Source organism: Astatotilapia calliptera, chromosome 14 (genome assembly GCF_900246225.1).
Source record: "Astatotilapia calliptera chromosome 14, fAstCal1.2, whole genome shotgun sequence".
Classification (NCBI taxonomy): domain Eukaryota; kingdom Metazoa; phylum Chordata; class Actinopteri; order Cichliformes; family Cichlidae; genus Astatotilapia; species Astatotilapia calliptera.
The window spans coordinates 10,476,149-10,494,393 of record NC_039315.1 but is presented as its reverse complement, the minus strand read 5'-3'; the positions used below and the strand labels follow the sequence as shown (position 1 = coordinate 10,494,393).

At 39.5% G+C, this 18,245-nt stretch overlaps 1 protein-coding gene across 4 annotated transcripts; it reads left to right on the top strand.

Annotated features, from left to right (window-relative positions):
* Positions 1 to 415: 415 nt before the first annotated feature.
* apbb1 (amyloid beta (A4) precursor protein-binding, family B, member 1 (Fe65)) lies at positions 416 to 14,036 on the top strand. 4 transcript variants are annotated; one of them, XM_026192327.1, is made up of 16 exons: positions 416 to 629; positions 1,215 to 1,867; positions 2,408 to 2,613; positions 2,699 to 2,758; positions 3,652 to 3,731; positions 3,807 to 3,873; positions 4,128 to 4,274; positions 4,570 to 4,697; positions 5,607 to 5,612; positions 6,936 to 7,050; positions 7,193 to 7,277; positions 7,362 to 7,442; positions 7,557 to 7,672; positions 8,410 to 8,586; positions 8,754 to 8,887; positions 14,012 to 14,036. In XM_026192327.1, the coding sequence occupies exons 2-16, from the start codon at positions 1,237 to 1,239 to the stop codon at positions 14,019 to 14,021; spliced, it is 2,043 nt and encodes a 680-aa protein (XP_026048112.1). In that variant the 5' UTR covers positions 416 to 629; positions 1,215 to 1,236; the 3' UTR covers positions 14,022 to 14,036. The 4 variants fall into 4 exon arrangements, with proteins under 4 accessions (XP_026048112.1, XP_026048110.1, XP_026048109.1 ...); XM_026192325.1 differs by lacking the exon at positions 14,012 to 14,036 and having other exon boundaries at positions 417 to 629; positions 1,220 to 1,867; positions 8,754 to 11,263; XM_026192324.1 differs by lacking the exon at positions 14,012 to 14,036 and having other exon boundaries at positions 417 to 629; positions 8,754 to 11,263.
* The last annotated feature ends 4,209 nt before the right edge of the window (positions 14,037 to 18,245 follow it).

Below are 18,245 nucleotides of genomic sequence, written 5' to 3'. Positions count from 1 at the left end.
AACACACACAGATGCAACCCCCCCCCCCCAAAAAAAACCTCTTCTTTTTTTTGTATTTTTCCACCTTTTTGGAACCCTTCCGTCTCCTTGTGGTGCGATTTTGCAGCTCTTTATTGATTCTTTTATTGCGTCTAACATTGGTCATTTTTATTAATTTCAGGTGTTTTGTGGTCACTTTTGCATCTCTCTGTGGTTGTTAAATTCAATTTGAGCCTGTTTTTGGCCAACTTTTGCTTCTTTTTGATGTCATCTTCATCTCCCTGTGATTATTTTGCATGCCTTCTTTTGTTATTTTACTCGTTATGGTTTCTTTCTTGGTTAGACCGGGAGCTGCTTACCCTGCGACCTGTATGCCCCCTCCCGCTCAGCGTCTAATCAATATTTGTGTGTGAAGTGTGAAGGACCGGTTTTCCTTCATTGGGTCTGCCTCCTGCTCTGTGCCTGAGTGGCAGCAGTGGGCTCTGGCCGTGACGTTAATCCGTGACGCAGGTTCGCCCTCCATCACTAGCCGAGCCCACAGACAGAAAACACCACCTAGAAACCGAGCGAGAGCCCTCACGATCTTTGGAAATATGTAGTTACGCTTCACATTTTAGCGCATTTCGACGACAAAGGAGTTTGGTGAGCTGGTGAGTCAAAATTTTCAATAAAAACAGTGCTGCTGCAGTCACTTTGCTTCTGCAGTTTGGAAATGTTAGCTAGCCAACCGAGAAGCTAACATTAGCCTAGCAAAGATGTCGGTGATGGCGGACGGTGCCCGTTATTTCCAACTGCGGCGATGTTATCTAACAAGTAAAACCACGGTATTTACCTAGGTTTTATTAAACAATCATGTGAGTGAACCTAAATAATGACCCAGGTTTATACAGGCTCTTTACAGCGCCCGTTTATCTAAAAATGAAAAAGGTCGTGTTTGCAAATGGAAGGTGAAGCTGCTGAAGTGCGTTTTGTATTCGCCTGAAACCAAACAGTGAAAGTTGCCAGTAAAATGACCAACCCGGAATACACGAACAAGAAACGGACTTCATCCTTCATATTTTTAAACATTATTACTTCGCTGATTCAACATTTAACGGCCACTGTGAAATATTTGAATGTATTTGTATCAAGTGGTCGTTCTATATTTGAGAAACCTTGATGAGAATCTTTGCTAAAATCACTGCTAACTAGTATGCTAAAGGCAATGCTAATGTATTTTTTCCTCTCTCTGTCAGAGCAGCTACATGGACAGTTACCATGGGTGGTCATGATGATGAAGATATGACATATGTTGTGAATAAACAGAAGCAAGACGAAGAGCTAAAGAACAAACTGAATGACGGCAGCCACTGGTGCGACCAGGAGTCCACCGGCAACAATGCCAAGTGGGTCAAGGAAGGCCAAAACCAGCTGCGGAAAGTAGCGGAGAACCAGCAGGACCAAGACCACAACTGCAATATCAATCAGAATGGGAACAGGGAAGACTTCCCTCACCAGAACACCACTCAGGAAGATCAACAGGGTAACGAGGAGCAGACCAAGTCTCCCAAAATCGCAATGACCCCTGGTCTCAGTCAGGAGGAGTCAAAGAACATCCTTAATGAGCCGCTTCTCATTGACACCCTGGAATCCACAGAAGAGAAAGATAAAGAGAGAGAAGAGGATGATAAAGAGAAGGAAAGTAAATTGGAAGACGATGAAGAAACATCAGGTGACACCAGAGGAGAGAAACTGGCAGAAGAAGAGAGTAATGTGGAGTCTCAGAGAGTGGGGAGGAACGCTTGCCTGCTTTTTTCCAACATGAACGGGACACCAAGTGATGAAGAGTCCAGCTGGCCTGCTCTGTCTCAGGACAACACAGCTGACAGCTCTCCAAATGGCAACAGAGGTAAAAACTAAACAAAACATACAAGGTGTTTAGACAACTTTATGTTGTAGCTTGTGCAGATATTAAAAAATCTGAAGAATACACTCTGTTTATTAGCATCATACTGCAGCTAACAAGAAAAGCCAAAACGGTCAAAATAGAAGCAACACAGGATGATTTGGCTGCTAAACATATCAGTAAAAAAGAGACTCCTGGAAATAGTGAATTATCATCTCTTTATTTTTTAAATTACAGATGCTATACTTTATTACTTAAATAACTCATTATTTTTAGTTATTATTAGTTTAAACCTTTCCTTTTTTTCCCCCCTTTTAAATACTGCAATATTAGGGGGGTGTTTTTTCTCAGGGGCAAAATTTAGAAAGCAGAACAGCTATTACATCTTCACCAACGCTTCCAAAGGCTGGTTGTGTTGACCAAATCAAAAAAAGTAAAATGTTTTTTTACTTTGTTAATTAGATAATTAATATGCATTTCCATGCATTTAGTTGAGATGAAGTTACCTATAGTAACCTTGGTCTCCTACTTCCCGCCCTTCAGAGTCTTTCTGGGATTCCAGCGCTTTTGAGACGGACACAGACCTGCCCTCGGGATGGATGAGGGTGCGAGATACATCGGGCACGTACTACTGGCACATTCCCACAGGCACCACTCAGTGGGAGCCTCCTTCACCCCTGGGTAAAGTTGGGGACTCCATGATGTCCTCCACGATGTCCCTGGAGACTACGCCCTGCGAGGAACCTGAGGTGAGGTCTAACCAGCATCCTAATTTGACAGAGGCACTGACAAGTAAAACTGTTGTTAACGGTAAGTCTTGTCACATTTTTCCAGGAATCTTGGGCCCAACTGTCCAGCACTGATGAAGGTGCTGGTGAAGGGGAACTGTGGAAGGTAAATCATGGCTAGAGTTTTATTCAACTCACCTCTTTGAAATGTCTTTTGAGTATATTTAGTAGGGTTGTGCGTAACGAGTCCTAGAAGATTAAATGTTGCTGTCATTGCTTAGTTAGAAAAATTTTTCAGTTTATCAATCTATAAGGTGGAAGGTAAGACAGATGTTCTACAGTACTTTGATCTAGAACAAGGATAGTTGTATGTAATACTCAAATAAATCAATGCTTAACTGCATTCGCTAGGTGGGATGCTTACATCCCTGAAGAATGAAAGCTGTTGGTTAGCACATTTAATGTTATTCAGAATCTGCTAACAAACCTAGGTAGTTCCTAGATTCAAGATAGTTTATTGTAATTTTGGATGGTATTTGCAGAAATACACAGGCTGAAATGTTGTTTCTCACCAGCCTCTACAGTGCAATAATCAATAAAAAAAATAACAACACAGTATCTAACAATCAAGCAGCAGGTTGCCAAGACACTTGGTAAACTCAGGTGTAAACAATCACATTAGGTAGCAGCAGGCCTCTCACAGAGAGGGTGTGCAGTGTTATGCCACACATTTCAGACATTTAAAATAAGATCTGACTATTAAAGAATATGATTCATGGATTAAAAACACCCTAAATACAAACAGACAGTTTTTTTTGATGGAGACTATTTACCCTAATTCATTAGAATGAATTAGAACTTGATTTTTTTTCCTGAACTTTAAGACTAGCTCACTAGTTAAAGTTTTTGCATTCTCCCATTTAAGACTAGTAAGTTAGTCACCAGGAACAACCCTAAGCCTTATAGTATTTTGGACAATATGACAGAATTTACATACCTTTCATGCATATGTGCTCTGTGATCAAATGGCTCCATCTGCACATAAATGTTTGTCTTTAGGAGGAGGGAGAAGTTGCATCTGATCAAAGTCTGAAGGAGTTTGAAGGAGCAACTTTACGCTATGCATCTATCAACCTGAAGTATGTGGTGTTAAAACTTTCTAATTAGTCAGTGTTAATTTTGGAGATGTTTAACTTTATTTTCTGTCATTGTAGTTATAATTGCTCCCAATCTGAGGATGAAGAGAAGCTTGCTCCACTCTGCACAGACTTAGAAACTAAGGTAAATCATCTGCTTAATTTTAGATTTTTTCAATATGTTCAGAGTAGTTGGGTCTCAGTTTTCATTTTAGAAATGCTGTCACAGAAAACTGGCATAGGAATGGGTCTCAGAGATGTAGGACATATGAAATGTGTAGGGGCGTTGATTATTTATCTATTTATTTACCTATCTACCAAAGATTAATAGTTTTCTGCACATGAAAGAGTTTTTTGTGTCCTAGTTTATACTAATATGCAGCACTTTTGTACTGTCAGTGTTTCGCAGTGCGCTCTCTGGGCTGGGTTGAGATGTCTGAGGACGACATGGCACCTGGCAAGAGTAGTGTCGCTGTCAACAACTGCATCAGGCAGCTCTCTTATCACAAACACAACCTTCATGACACCGCTGGGATCTGGGGAGAGGTAAGATGATTGTAATGACACACGCACACAGATATGTTCATGACATTTTATGTAATGTTCTTTTTAATAAGAATTTCTTTGAATGTGCAGGGCAGAAACATGTTTCATTTAGTGGTTGGTTCCAACCACAATTCGTCTTTGACGATTTGATTGAAAATGATTGATAATGCTCCATTTCCATTTCTAAAATAGTGTTTTGAATTCAAGAGAAATACTTAAAGTACCGTGGGTAACAACATTTTGTAGAAATGTGTGCTTAGTCTGACTTCTCAAACTGAAACGTGTGTTGTGACAGGGTAAAGACATGCTAATGGTCCTGGAGAATGACACCATGAAGTTGATCGACCCACTGGGCCAGACTTTGCTTCATGCTCAGCCGATTGGCAGCATCCGGGTCTGGGGTGTCGGCAGAGACAACGGCAGGTCAGTATCCACAGCACAAGAGCAAATTGAAAATGGCAGAACTATAAAATGTATTTAACTGCCTTCTTCAGTCAGTTTTGAAAACAAATGTAATGTCATTGGCTCTGCTGTTTTTTATGATACTTAAAAAATATAATTTTTAACTTTAAGCTCATATAATTTTTTTTTTTTTTAATTGGACATGCATTTTTTTCTTCTTTCTATTAAAATGTAGCTCGCATTTGTAATTTGTTTGAGGTGCTCAGTGACAGCATGTTTCTAATGAGGCTATTTAAATCTCAAATTAAATATATCTCCAGGCTTTTTCCTAGGTTAAAATCTACCTTTGGAGGGCATGTAAACCTGATTGGATTTTTTTTTAAAAAAAAAATTTTAAAATTTTTTTTGCATTTCCCAATTTTTGAGTTACTTTGAATAGTGACAAGCACAATGTATTTTAAGCTTAAGTAAATTTAACTCCACTTTATAAATGGAGGGGGGCAGATCATATCTTGCATATCACAATCTTGATAACTATCCTGATGGATGCCAAAATGTTTAAATGGAGCGGAAATCCTACTCGGTTTAAGGTTAACTGAAGTTTGCTGTGATGAATTTTTGCATTGAGTGAAATTTAGTTTAGTTGAGTTCCTGAATATTCTTCATAACTTCTGACTGAATAAGCTGCTTTATTTTCCATATTTGAATGGGGTTTTTTTTTTTTGCTGTTTTTGTATTGGGTCCTTACTCAGTGACTTAAAATGATGTGCTGCAGTTCTGAGATCTGGCATGGTGGCTGTGTTAGTCTTTATTTTGCAGCATGCTGCTGCCCTCTGCTGGATTTTTAATAACATTGCCTCCTGTTGCTGATTTCTTAATAATTGTGTATTTCTTTCTTTTCTTTCATGCTGCATTTTCAATCATGAGCAGGGAAAGGTATCCATTAATGATTACTATTCTAAAAACTGTATATAATTCTTGTTGTGTGCCATTTTGTTGTTATTTTCGTGTGTGTCTGTCTAGAGCAGGGCGATGTGACCCAAAATATTTATCACGCTATACATTTGAAAATTTGCAATAACGATATAGGGGCGATCGTGGCTCAAGAGTTGGGAGTTCGCCTTGTAATCGGAAGGTTGCCCGTTCGAGCCCCGGCTTGGACAGTCTCGGTCGTTGTGTCCTTGGGCAAGACACTTCACCCGTTGCCTACTGGTGGTGGTCAGAGGGCCCGGTGGCGCCAGTGTCCGGCAGCCTCGCCTCTGTCAGTGCGCCCCAGGGTGGCTGTGGCTACAATGTAGCTTGCCATCACCAGTATGTGAATGGGTGGATGACTGGATGTGTAAAGCGCTTTGGGGTCCTTAGGGACTAGTAAAACACTATACAAATACAGGCCATTTACCATATAACTGGTGATATAATTGACACTAGACAAAATACAATCAATGTATTTTCACTTAAACAGCAGCTGTTTTTTATGTGCATTAAAGTTATATAAAAATGTAACAGTGCTAATGCAAATTCCTTCCAGCAAGGAATTTGCATTTGGCTGAAATATCCTCAGCATAACCATGTATAATATCCACAAAACCTAAAAAGAGGTTATAAACACACAATACGGTAATATTATGTTGAAGCACAGTACGTATCACTCCGTGAGGCTCCTACCTACAATAGCCGTAATGCTTTGACAATCCATCAAGCGGTGCGGGTTCATAGCTTAGCAAAGTCGTACTAAAACATTTGACAGATTTGTGCCGTGTGCCGCATAAAATCGTTTCGAGCTCAGTAAACACAACCAGAATTCATACATAAGGCACACGGGATTATAAGGGGCACTGTAGATTTTCAGAAAAATCAAAGGATTGATTTTAAGTGTGCCGTATTTTCCAAAAAACACGGTAGCATGCTCTACCAAAAATAGTGCTTTGTGCTTTACAAACCAATTCTGGTTTATCTGTTTCATTCAGCGTTCCCTCTTTCGCCCTTCTCATTCTCTGCCGCCGGCATGCTTTTTCTGCCATGTGTGTATGAAAACAAAGGCACTGCGCATGCACGTTTTACCCATATTCTATCACGATATTTCATTTTCTTATCCTTGCCCAACATTATACCGGTATTACCGTGGCCGGCATGATATGGCCCAGCCCTATGTCTGTCTGTGTTTTATGTTCTCGTAAGCTTGTATTTTTAAAACCGTATTTTTAAAAACTGCAGATTTAATAAGCCACTCTGTATGTGTATATAATCTTTCTCCTGTAGGGATTTTGCTTATGTCGCACGAGACAACCTGACCCAAGTTCTGAAGTGTCACGTTTTCCGCTGCGACTCGCCCGCCAAGAACATTGCCACCAGCTTACATGAGATGTGTTCAAAGGTTAGCCCTTATTAGATTTGTCATTATGAATTCAAAGAGTCTCCGCTGATTTTGAGGTGTGTTTTTTTTTTTTTTTTTTTTTTTTTTTTTTTTTTTTTTAAATTTAATTAAAATTCACAGTTTTTCCCTTATTTAACTTCAGATAATGATGGAGAGAAAGGCCTCCAAGCCAGGGGTGAGCAGGCTCAACTCTGACCCAGGCAAACCTGTGGTCATCCCTGTTGAAGGTAAAGCAAAGTTAGACACTTTGAATGTCCTAATTTCTGAAAGCATAGGAACAAGTTGCATAATGTTTCCTCACTTCTTAACAGAGTTTCCAGCTCCAAAAAATGAACTCTTCCAGCGCTTCCGTGTTTATTACCTGGGCAATCAGCCTGTGGCTAAACCCGTTGGTAAGAAAACGCCTTAAAGTGTGTAACTGCTGTGCTAAATACTTCTATTGTACTTTGTCATGCTGACCGTGTTTGTGATGTGCTGATCATATATTCTGTGTGTGTTCTTTTCAGGTATGGACATAGTCAATGAAACACTAGAGACAGCAATGAATGGCAGAGATAAAAATGACTGGACTCCTGTCTTTGTGAATGTTGCACCAGCCACCCTCACAATACTTTCACGACAGGTATTGGAAAACAGTCTGAACATGACAGAACAGTATGGGGAATTAAAGTCAGTGACTGATTGTCATCTTCACTGGTCCTTTTCTGAGTTGTCATCAGTATGTTTAAAATGTGCGATGAAGTCATCATCAGTGATAACCCTAAACCTAACTCTATTCTGTGGGAATAAGTCATTTTATTTACGTTTTACTTTAATTAAAAGTAATTTAATTAATTTGGGGGCATTAAGCTACACACACAAGAGATATTTGTAAGAACAGTCCTTTTTGCTTTTGTCCGCTTTTCTTTTCTTTTTAAAGTTTTGTGAGAAATAGCAGTGATTCTCATAGTCTGGACTCTGATATTTATCACTTGCAGTAACCATCCTAGAGGATAAACTTAAATGTTTTTCTTTTGGAATTGCTTTGAAAATCAAATGATTTTTCTATGACTAGGATTTTGCGATTTACTCTAAAATTACCATGAAATATTTAGATTGTAAGGAGAAACTGAACAGATGAAGCAAAGCCACATACCAAGTGTTACCAAGTGGTACTTTGTTTTCTGACCTATTTGTTTTCCTGAACTCATCTTGTATATTGCTGGTAGTTGAAAAGAACTTATAAGGTACTTGGTTTTCCTCGTGTGATGATCTAGAGTTGTGTCTGAGGGTTAGGGTGGACTGCAGAAGATTTCCACATTTTAACAAATTTTTTTGACTGGACAACCTTTGTATTTTTTATTTTTTTTAAAACTCTAGGATGAGGAGGTGCTGTCAGAGTGCAGGGTGCGTTTCCTGTCTTTCATGGGTGTGGGGAAGGACGTCCACACCTTTGCGTTCATCATGGCGGAAGGTCCCCACGATTTCACCTGTCACATGTTTTGGTGTGAACCCAATGCGGCCAGTCTGAGTGAGGCCGTGCAGGCTGCCTGCATGGTGAGTCACATGAAACACTCACCATGAGTCAGCATGAGACTAAACTAAATAAGAGTTCCTGTTTGTCCTTAAGTGGGAAGATAATTTGCCACAGTTGTGGAATCCAGTGTTGAGTCTTGTCTTTGTCACCTTAGACATCCATGTTTGTGGTTTTGTTCTCTTTCAAGCTTCGCTACCAGAAATGTTTGGATGCACGTCCGCCCAGCCTCGCCTCCTGCCTGCCCACGCCTCCCGCCGACTCTGTGGCTCGCCGCGTCAAGAAAGGCATGCAGAGTCTGCTCGGCAGCTTCAAGAGCTACAGGTCAGGATCTCAGTCCCCGTGAGCTCGAGTGCAGATGATACACTGTCCTTTAAACACAGGACCCATCACAACAGCCCCCGTTTCACTCTCACTTGTCCTTCTCTTCATCCTTCTGCCTTACGACTTGTCTCGTCACTTAGTCTACAGTGTGCAGAGTAGTTTGTGGGGAAAATGTGTGTCTGAAAAGATTGCATTTATTTATATATTTTTTTCGGCTTTTACTTTATACAAGAATTTTAAACTCTCATCTCCAAACAGATGAGCCCCTGGCATCAAATGTTGTCTTTGCCGGGACTCCTCCTGTGAGTCTTTAATATTTTTGTGTTTTAACAGAAACAATGCCATGAATGTTGAATATGGATGTATTATATTTTAAATGCAATGCTAGATTTTGCTTGAAAAAGAGGTTGATAAATTCCCTCACACATATGCTCTCGTCCCCTCGTACCCCTCAGTGCAATTATCATCTCCGGCACGCCTCCTTTTCTACTGTTTTAAAGACCGTACTGTAAACCACTTGTGGTCGGTTGGTGTCAGATCCCCAAACTGATTTTCTAAAACATCACAGCATCTCTCTCTCTCTCTCTCTCACCTTAGGTTGTAACAAAAGAGTTTTAGATGTCTCGGTGATGTGCCACGTAGTCATGTACCCCGCTCCCCGACTCAAACAATGTATTTTCAGTCTTCCAAAGAACTCTACGGTCATCTGTCACATAGTGAGCAAACACTGATTTGAGTGGAGTGTGTTTCTCATTCATTCTGCATGAACATTTGCAAGTTCAGTGCTAGTGTGCAATAATCAGATGTTCCAGTGCGGTTGCCATGCGATTATTTGTTCACTTTATTTGAGAGAGTCTGAAAAGATTTTGAGTGAGGCTAATGGAACAACAGAGCCATGTTTAAAATCATTATATTATGATAGATATAATAGTAATAAAAACAATCTACAAACTCTGGGTTTTCTCAAAGACATTTACCACCAACAACTTCTGAATAGTACTGTAGAAACTCACCACAGGCTGCATGTTTTGATAGCTTAGAGTTTTTGCTGCTTGCAGCATTGTAGTGCTTAAGAGCCATCAGTGTATCCTGTAAATTCTTTCTGTGTTTCTGTATGGTAAAAGAGGAGGCTGGAGCTGATGTGTTGTTTCGTGTTACATAGGCATGTCACTCTAGGTAGTGTCAGTGTTTATCATAAGCTAGCAGTAGAAAGTTAGACTTCCTGTCAGGTTCTTCAACACTGAAAAGTTGAGAGCAAATTGATGTCTGTATTTAGTTTGTCACAGGGAAACCTAGAGATGATCTCTAAGTGGTTTACATTTTTATTCTTTTCCTATGCCAGACTTTAATGTGTGTGGGTACCTGGCCGCTCCAGTTAATGTATTTTTTTATCGTTTTCACACACTACAGTGTACACATTTAAGACGATTTTCACATTAGCTCGTTTAGATTTAGTTTTTATAAAGAACACACTACTAAGCCGAGTTGTATTTTATCTTTGTGTCTGTCAGTGAACAATACTGTATGTAGCACAATAGTAAGTCATCTAATGTTAAAGATGCAGTTTGTGAGATGTTTTGGACACTAGGGGGCGTCTGTTTGACCATGTTGTATAAAAAATAGTTTCAGATCAAATGCATCGCCACAAGTAAATGACAACACATAATAATGTAAAAGGAATCCAGAGTTAAAATTGTGTCCTGAAATATCTTTAATTCATTAATATATAAAAGATACATATATTTTATGGAACATTAAACCCCCTTAAATGCATTGGTGCAAAATAATGCACATCTTTTCTCTAAGATAAAGCCATTTTTAAAAAATGATTTAAGCTAACGACTGACGTTATTAGTTTTCTGACTTAGTCTCTTAAATAACACTTTGATATAGTTAAAAGCTAAAATCAGAGGACCAGCACTATGGAAAGTGTTTAATCTATATTTAAAAGATAAAACCAAATGTTGGTGCTTCAGACAAGTGTGACAGTGTCGTTTTAAACAAGTTTTTTAACATCTGTTCATTTGTCTCCATCCAGTTGTGGAAGCAAAGCTCCACGCTGGCCTCTCCATTCGTTCAAACTCACAACACTAAAACTCTTACCAACTGCTTCTTTTATGTGCGTAAAAAATATAACACTACTGAAACTTAGACTACATTGACTCATATTACTGCCTTGTCACTCATGTGTCACTTGGAATTATTGTGCTTTTTCTCCTTCAACGATTGCTGTGTCCAGTCAATGGCAACACTAAAGCCAGATGAGTTAAAGAACATTAGCAGATTAATTTATTTCTGTTCATGTAAATTAGGTGTATAAAATGTATGTATATAAAAGTCACTGCACAATAAATGTGAACATATCATAACTGATTATCCTGTGGTCTTTTAATGTCATTTTTCTGGTTGTGTGAATCCAAGTGTCTCTGGGGAAATTGGTTTCCAAAGGGCAGGATTAGATCCTATAGCCTGAAAATGTCTCCTTGTGGTTGTAGAAGCGTTGGATGGTTTTCTTTCTCTATCAATGCCTTTATCTGCTATTGTTAGCTGGTCCATTAAAATGGAAAGAACCAAGTGCAAGCTGGGTGGCCCTTTTTTGAATATATTGCAAAGCTGCTGACACTAGTGTTACCATATGTATTGACAAAGCAGTCACACAGTGTATTAGCAGATAAGATACAAAACACTAGACACCACCTCCCTCCACCAGTCACCTGTTCAGTTGATATCAGCACTGCTGCCCCCACCTGGTGAGTTCAAAAGGATGGGTTGGGCTGGGTATTGTTTCTCTAAAAGATATCTTTGGAGATCAAAGGTGCGCATAAAGTGGAACCTCAGCAGCAACCGCAGCCTGGTAATAATAGGCTCTGCTATCTCCACACAAATATCTGGACTGCTCCGCCAGCGGGATCCTGCAGCAGTTTGGACGGATCAAGGCCCAGGCTGTAATCATTTCCTTTTGAAGAGCTAGACGGGGACTCTGTGCTATGTGACTGATTGACTGCTGTTTGTGGAGATTAAGCATATCAAAGTTTACAGGCATCCTCTGTCCTATTGCATCAGGTGTTAAACGTGTCTGTAAAAACACAAACGATGGCTGCTTTTATGGTCAGTGTGCATGCGGACTAGAACCATCTTTCTAAACTCGTCTGGCTTTATAAAGGTAATAGTTTTATACTGAATTTGTTAAATAAAATTTAACCACAGGTAGCCTGGACAGTAGAACCATCTGCCTAGTGCTTGGGAACACTTTGTAATGGTGCGACCTCTGGGGGTAATGTTGTCTAGCACCAGAATGTTGGTAACAGATCTTTTGGTTTGGGTTTTGATGAAGTCTTAAATTTTGATTGGCTCCAGTTTACAAAGGTCAACTTGAAACAAAATGTGCAAATGTATGGTCGCATCCCAAGGGGGGAAACAAAGACAGTTACCAGACAGCAGCAGTGGAATTACAGTTTATATTACATTGTGCTAGAAATAGAAATACTCAAGTCTACATAGACTTTTGCTTCAGACCATAAAAAATAAATAAATTTAAGCTTCTGTTTAAGCTGGTCAGGAAATGGTGCTTAAGTAATGTATTTAATTGAATTAGTTAAGTTTAATTAGTCAATTAAGGTTCTTTGTGTGATCAATGCTAAATCTTTGAACAGTGTAGTTTTGCATATGTGTATTATTATTATTATTATTATTTTTTTTGTAAAATGCACTGAGTTTACTAGTTGACAAACTTACTCTTAGCCTCTCATTTAGTTTCTTGCGACGTGGTCACCCTCGGTGGACACTGGATCTGACTGGGTTTGGTAAACTTGAAGGCCAGACTTTGGGGTTCATACTTTGAGTTTCTGAGCATTTTTTGGGGCATCTTGTCCTGCTGGGAGAGACTACTGCCATAGGATAGTGCTGTTCCCAAACAAATCCATGTCTTTTATTTTAGTGACAGACTTCTCCTTTAATTTTTTTGATTTCTTGTGTTATAAACAAAGTCCTTCCTATGATGTCTCACTATGGAACTGAGACACAGTTCAAGTCTGTTTTGAATCTCGCCATTTTAATTAAGTCGTCCCTTTGTTATTAAATGACAGGACACGGTTATGCCTTACATACTGTATGCCATAATTAGCTCATAATTTAATCTTACGTTGTTTTTCTAATAGACCCAAAATAACTTATTCGGCATCATATGTCAAATTTACTTGCACTAAACTAATAATTTTTCCTGTTTTATCTAAAAAAAAAAAAGAAGGACAAAAACAAAAATACAGACACACACACACACGCAGGCATACAATCTGAATATTATGCCACTGCTATATGGGACTGTACATTGTGGTGCTGTTGTTTTGTATCATTTCAAATGGAGTGTTTATTTCAATAGAGGCCTACAGCTAAATAAAATGTAAAGATTATCACCCTCATAATGGCTGGATTTGTTGCTGGACTGCTGTGGTACGATGCCTTTGCAGCCGAGTGCATGTAATCCTTTCTTTGAGGATTTATTTCTTATACAAAACACATGCTGGTTGTGTAGCCTTGTAAAGCTTGGATTGTGAATGTGCAGCGGAGGCATGTTTACAGCCACCCATGCCCTCAATCCCTTTGTCTCCTCAGTATTCTGCTGCCATATGTGTCTGTGTATCTCCAATGCCAGATTTATGCATTCCCTATTTGCAGAGTGTCAATCACAATTTACATAGGTCGGCCCATGGAGAAACTAATCACAATTATAATTATTCCTATAGCCTAATTATGCTTGTGGCATTTGTTTAATGGAGATTTATTTTGAGTAATGAATGTGTAGTCTTGTGGAACATTGCTTTTCCTCTTGGTGTGGAGGAGAGGACTTGCGTCTCCTCTGCCGGGCTCCTCAATCTAATCACCAATCTCAGGCTAGATAAAAGGAGCTGGTGCAAGCTTCGTCTTCAACCTGGTATCAAGTTCTGAGAGAGATGATAGAAATCCCTGCAGGGCACAGCCTTTCCAACTCATTCATATTGCTAGAGTACACCTCTTTGTACAAAGATTCTCATATCCTTTGCAGCCCTTTTTTTTAAAAAAAAACCGTGATTACCCATTGCAATCTCTGATGCTTTTTTTTTTTTTTTTTTTTTTTGCCCTCTGCAGGGCTCTGTAGAGATCTGTGCTTCTTGGTAATCTGGGGTGACAATGCTGAGTACCGAGCCTTGGTCAAGGCTACAGCAAATCAAACATGGCCACAGGAGATGAGTAAAAGCATAGAGTTGGATCAACTACAAAGAACAAAGCCAAGGAGACGACAATCCTTTGATGCCACCACTGTAGGGACTGTTATAACAAACAGTTCCTGCTTGTACCTATAAAATCCATATAATATAAGATTAAAAAAACACAGAATGGGAGGTTGGGGAGAATAAATGACAGACAAAAAAGGTGCAACACACAAACAGTAGTGCAGCACATTAATACTCTGAGCCATTCATTTGGGGATTAAGCATCAAATCTCAAAATGTTCAGTAATTCATTCTCTACCAAATAACACAGTGATTGCTTTGCCAGTGGGAGCAGCCAGGCGCCCATTGGTGTCTGGATAATCGTTTTTCCAGTGGTCCTCCAGCGATTCCAGCAGCTCAGCGGTCGCTCAGTAACAGTTCACTACACAGCAATCTAACAGGAACCACTGCCTTTACTGGCTGTGCAGCACATGTTGCATGACAATGTTAACCTGGACTAAGCCAACGAGTAGGGCTCAAAATGTACCTAGTTTCTGAGATTGACAAATGTCACCATCAAAGCCTACATGAGTAAAAGTAGACGTTTTTGCTCCTGTACACGAGACAGAGTCAGAATAAACAGTTTAAGCAATAAGGTCAAAATTATGGACGATCATAAACAAAAAGTCTGACAGCTAACAAATGACTGATATTGATGTATTAATCTGAGTCTGGTTAAGTGGTTGTCACTTAACAGACAACTAGGTATTTAAATAAAAAAATTACTTCATTATATATTTCAGTAAGATTCTGCTGCAGTTTATAAGTTGTACACAGACACTAAAATATCTAACGTAATGCTGGTTGCTAGTTAAAAACCCAGCAGGAAACATGTCTGTGTAAAAGCCCCGACTATCAGATTAATGTGATTTTTAAATGGGAAATGTAACTCTTGATTTGAGACTTAAGATGAACTTTTTGATGCTGGAAATACTGGAATGTGAGTTTATTACACTCTTGAGATCTAAACAGTTGAAGTTATATAGTTTAGCAACCCCATTTCTTTTTGACATACAGATCTTTATTTAGTTTTATATCTGTCATGCGATTTTTCATAAGCAAATATTTGGCTGATCTTTCCATCGGTTTCTTCATTTGCATAGGACTACATACATGAAACTGCCTTTAAATCTTTCACCAAGATCTCACTGACAAATCATTTCATTCCAAGACAAATATACTTTTCTGGCACACCTTGGTCCACCGATCTGTCATATCTATTAAAATATGTCAAACTTCATAAAAGAGTAATTGCCATGAAGAATGGTGAGTGTCACACTGGAAATGAACGGTCTTTATATTTGGTGCACTAACATGTCGGTGGAATCTGTAATGATCTGTAACAGCAACCAATTCATATTCATATTGTCTATGATTGGGGTTCCTCAGGCTGTGACGTCCATTGATCGAAGATAGTGGAAAATGACATGTCTCATTATACATAAGGATGAAACATCCCTGATGTGTTAGAGGACACAATGGTTTGAATGCTTCCTCATTTCCCGATTATTTGCTTCCTTAATAAGAATTAAATGAGAAAATCAATATTGATCTTATATCAGATTTCTCATAAATACTGTTTGAAGCTACAGTGAGAAGCTGATTGGTTGAGCTTAGGATAAGGACCCGAAATGAGCGGGAGGAACTAGTGTGGTCCTTTTTTTAATTTTTGAAAAATGCCTATGATCACACAGCCATTGTGGAAGTGTGTTAAACCTGCATTTTCTCTACTGACCAGCAGGGGGCAACTTCTCTGGAATAAAAGAGGTCCAGAGTCCAGATGTCTATGAAAAAATTACTCTGCTGTTCACTTGATTTATGCCCTCAATAACTAATTTCCTTATGTGTTTGTGGTCTCAATAGCTAGTCCCGAGTCTTAGTTAACAGCATGATATTAATTTGCTAAATGATGGCTTCATTTAGAGTTAAATAGATGATAAAGCATGACATACTAGCCTTTGCTCTTGACATCTGGTTTCCAAGAACTGAGAGGGCTAAAAGAGGCCAAAACGACTCACAAACCAAAGCTTCCACCCCATAAATCTCACCAAATAATACGTGCTTTGATACATAAAACACTAAATTACAAAAGCAAACATTATGTTGAAATGTCATCTCTTTAGTTTTTGAACCGATCTCATGCGTACTATAAAGATCCAATTGGATGGCCTCCCTTATCGCTTTACCGAATACAAAACTTGCAGCTGGCACATTTCCGTTCTTCCATTCACTGCAGGGGTTGCACTCTGCAGAAAGTTTGCAGTGCAAATGGCTTTTCAAGTTTTGTATTAAAGAGAAGATAAGAAACATTTTTCAGCCTTCACACAAGTATTACATTTGTGAGGAGGTGCACAGAAGCTGAACACATAACTGCCACAGTCAAGTTTTAACACACAAGTATAAATGAAACATTAAAGGTGCAGGCAGGTGAGTTTTGCTCCCCTTTGATACAGCCAAGCTTGCTGCTGCTGCTGCTGACTCCGCTCAGCTTTGTGTTCACTGTACAAAAGAAGAGAGTTAAAGCATCGTATTCATCCGGTCTTCCTGTCTTAATAAAGCAAACGTGGATATTTCTCAAAAAACTTCCTTTAGCACCAGAAAAACCCACACAGACCACACAAACACAGATATCAAACAGCTCGGTGCCTTATGGGTGTAATCATGAACAGTGAGATAAATTTAGTTGCCGACAATTTTCTCTGAGAAGGCAACAACTTTCCAGCGTGGTCTCCCGCGACTCTCTCCACTGATGCCACAAATCTGATGCCTAAAACCCTCCAAAGACATCAAATTGCATTGTTAGTTTGCAAATTTGTTCAAGCAATCAACTCAGTCTCACTTGGGGTACCAATCTGACAACAGGAATGATTGGAATCCTGGGCGGCTTCACTGCTCGTCACTTGGGACCGAGATGAGAGAGGAATTACAAATAGGCCTGAAATTGCGTGTTATTGTTGCCTCCCCGTGTTCCTGTCCTCTCCTCTGCCTCCACCCTTTTTCTCATGCCCACGTCTGTCCCTTTCATTGCATCTTTCTCTAACTGTGTGTGACTATTAGAGACAAAGCCAAGGGGCAATTGTTTTGGATGGGAAGCTAGAAATAGCCCAGATGCGTGTTTTATTACAAAGCAGAGTGGGTATCGTCTAAGTGCAAAACCCTCTGATTTGGGAGATGAAATATGCAAAGTTTGAGGGAAAATGCAACATTAGGCCAGACATGATGGCAGTGGTAGACAGGGATAAATACTTCATCATAGCTAATACTTTACAAGGAATTTTAGGTAAGCGAGGCGGTTTTGTCAGGTTCCCTGCAGAAGTGGACAAAATACATTAAAATGACCTGAAGAATTGTGGCGAAAAGGCAGAGGGCAGATGCAGGCGGCTCCCAGCTTGCTTTATATTTATCAGTTTCTCTTCACACGTTGCTTTCAAGAAGAGGGTTGTGGGGGTGAAATGACCTGATGGGAGCTGAGGGGAGGAGAAGTAGGCTGTTGATTCTCATTTCACCGTTCCCATCTCCCAGCAGGATTGTCTGAGACATAGATAAATACTGCCAGCACTGCGATTTATAAGCTGTGCAGCAGACACAATTTCACCCATTACCTGACTGACTCAAAAGTCCAGCACGCTTCAGTCCCCTGCATACAAAGTACCATGATTTCAGCTGCTTTAACCATTCTTTCTCCTCCCTTTGCTTCCCGCCCCAACTTCTTTTAGTGAGCACCACTGGGGGGCATAGTAACTCTCTACTTTTAAATACTTGTCTATAAAACAGAGATGTGCTTTGTGTGATAATTATTCCCCCAGCCAAGTCTTCTGTTTACTGTGGCTGTGCGTTTACTCTTAAATCAGAGAATTTCACCACACTGGTTTTAATTACAGCGTTAGCGTGACAGCTATTATCCATTCAATGCCAAATGGTCTGAAAGTCAGACTACACAAATGACATGTTGCTAATGTTACATTAGTTTCCAGTCTGCAGATGGTCGTGCTCACATTTCAATGTTTTTTTTGTTTTGTTTTTTTTTGTAATCTGGAAGCAACCTGACCACGCTTTATAAATATGCAATGTAATGAAAAAGGAAAAGGTCATGCAGGCCCAAATTTAGC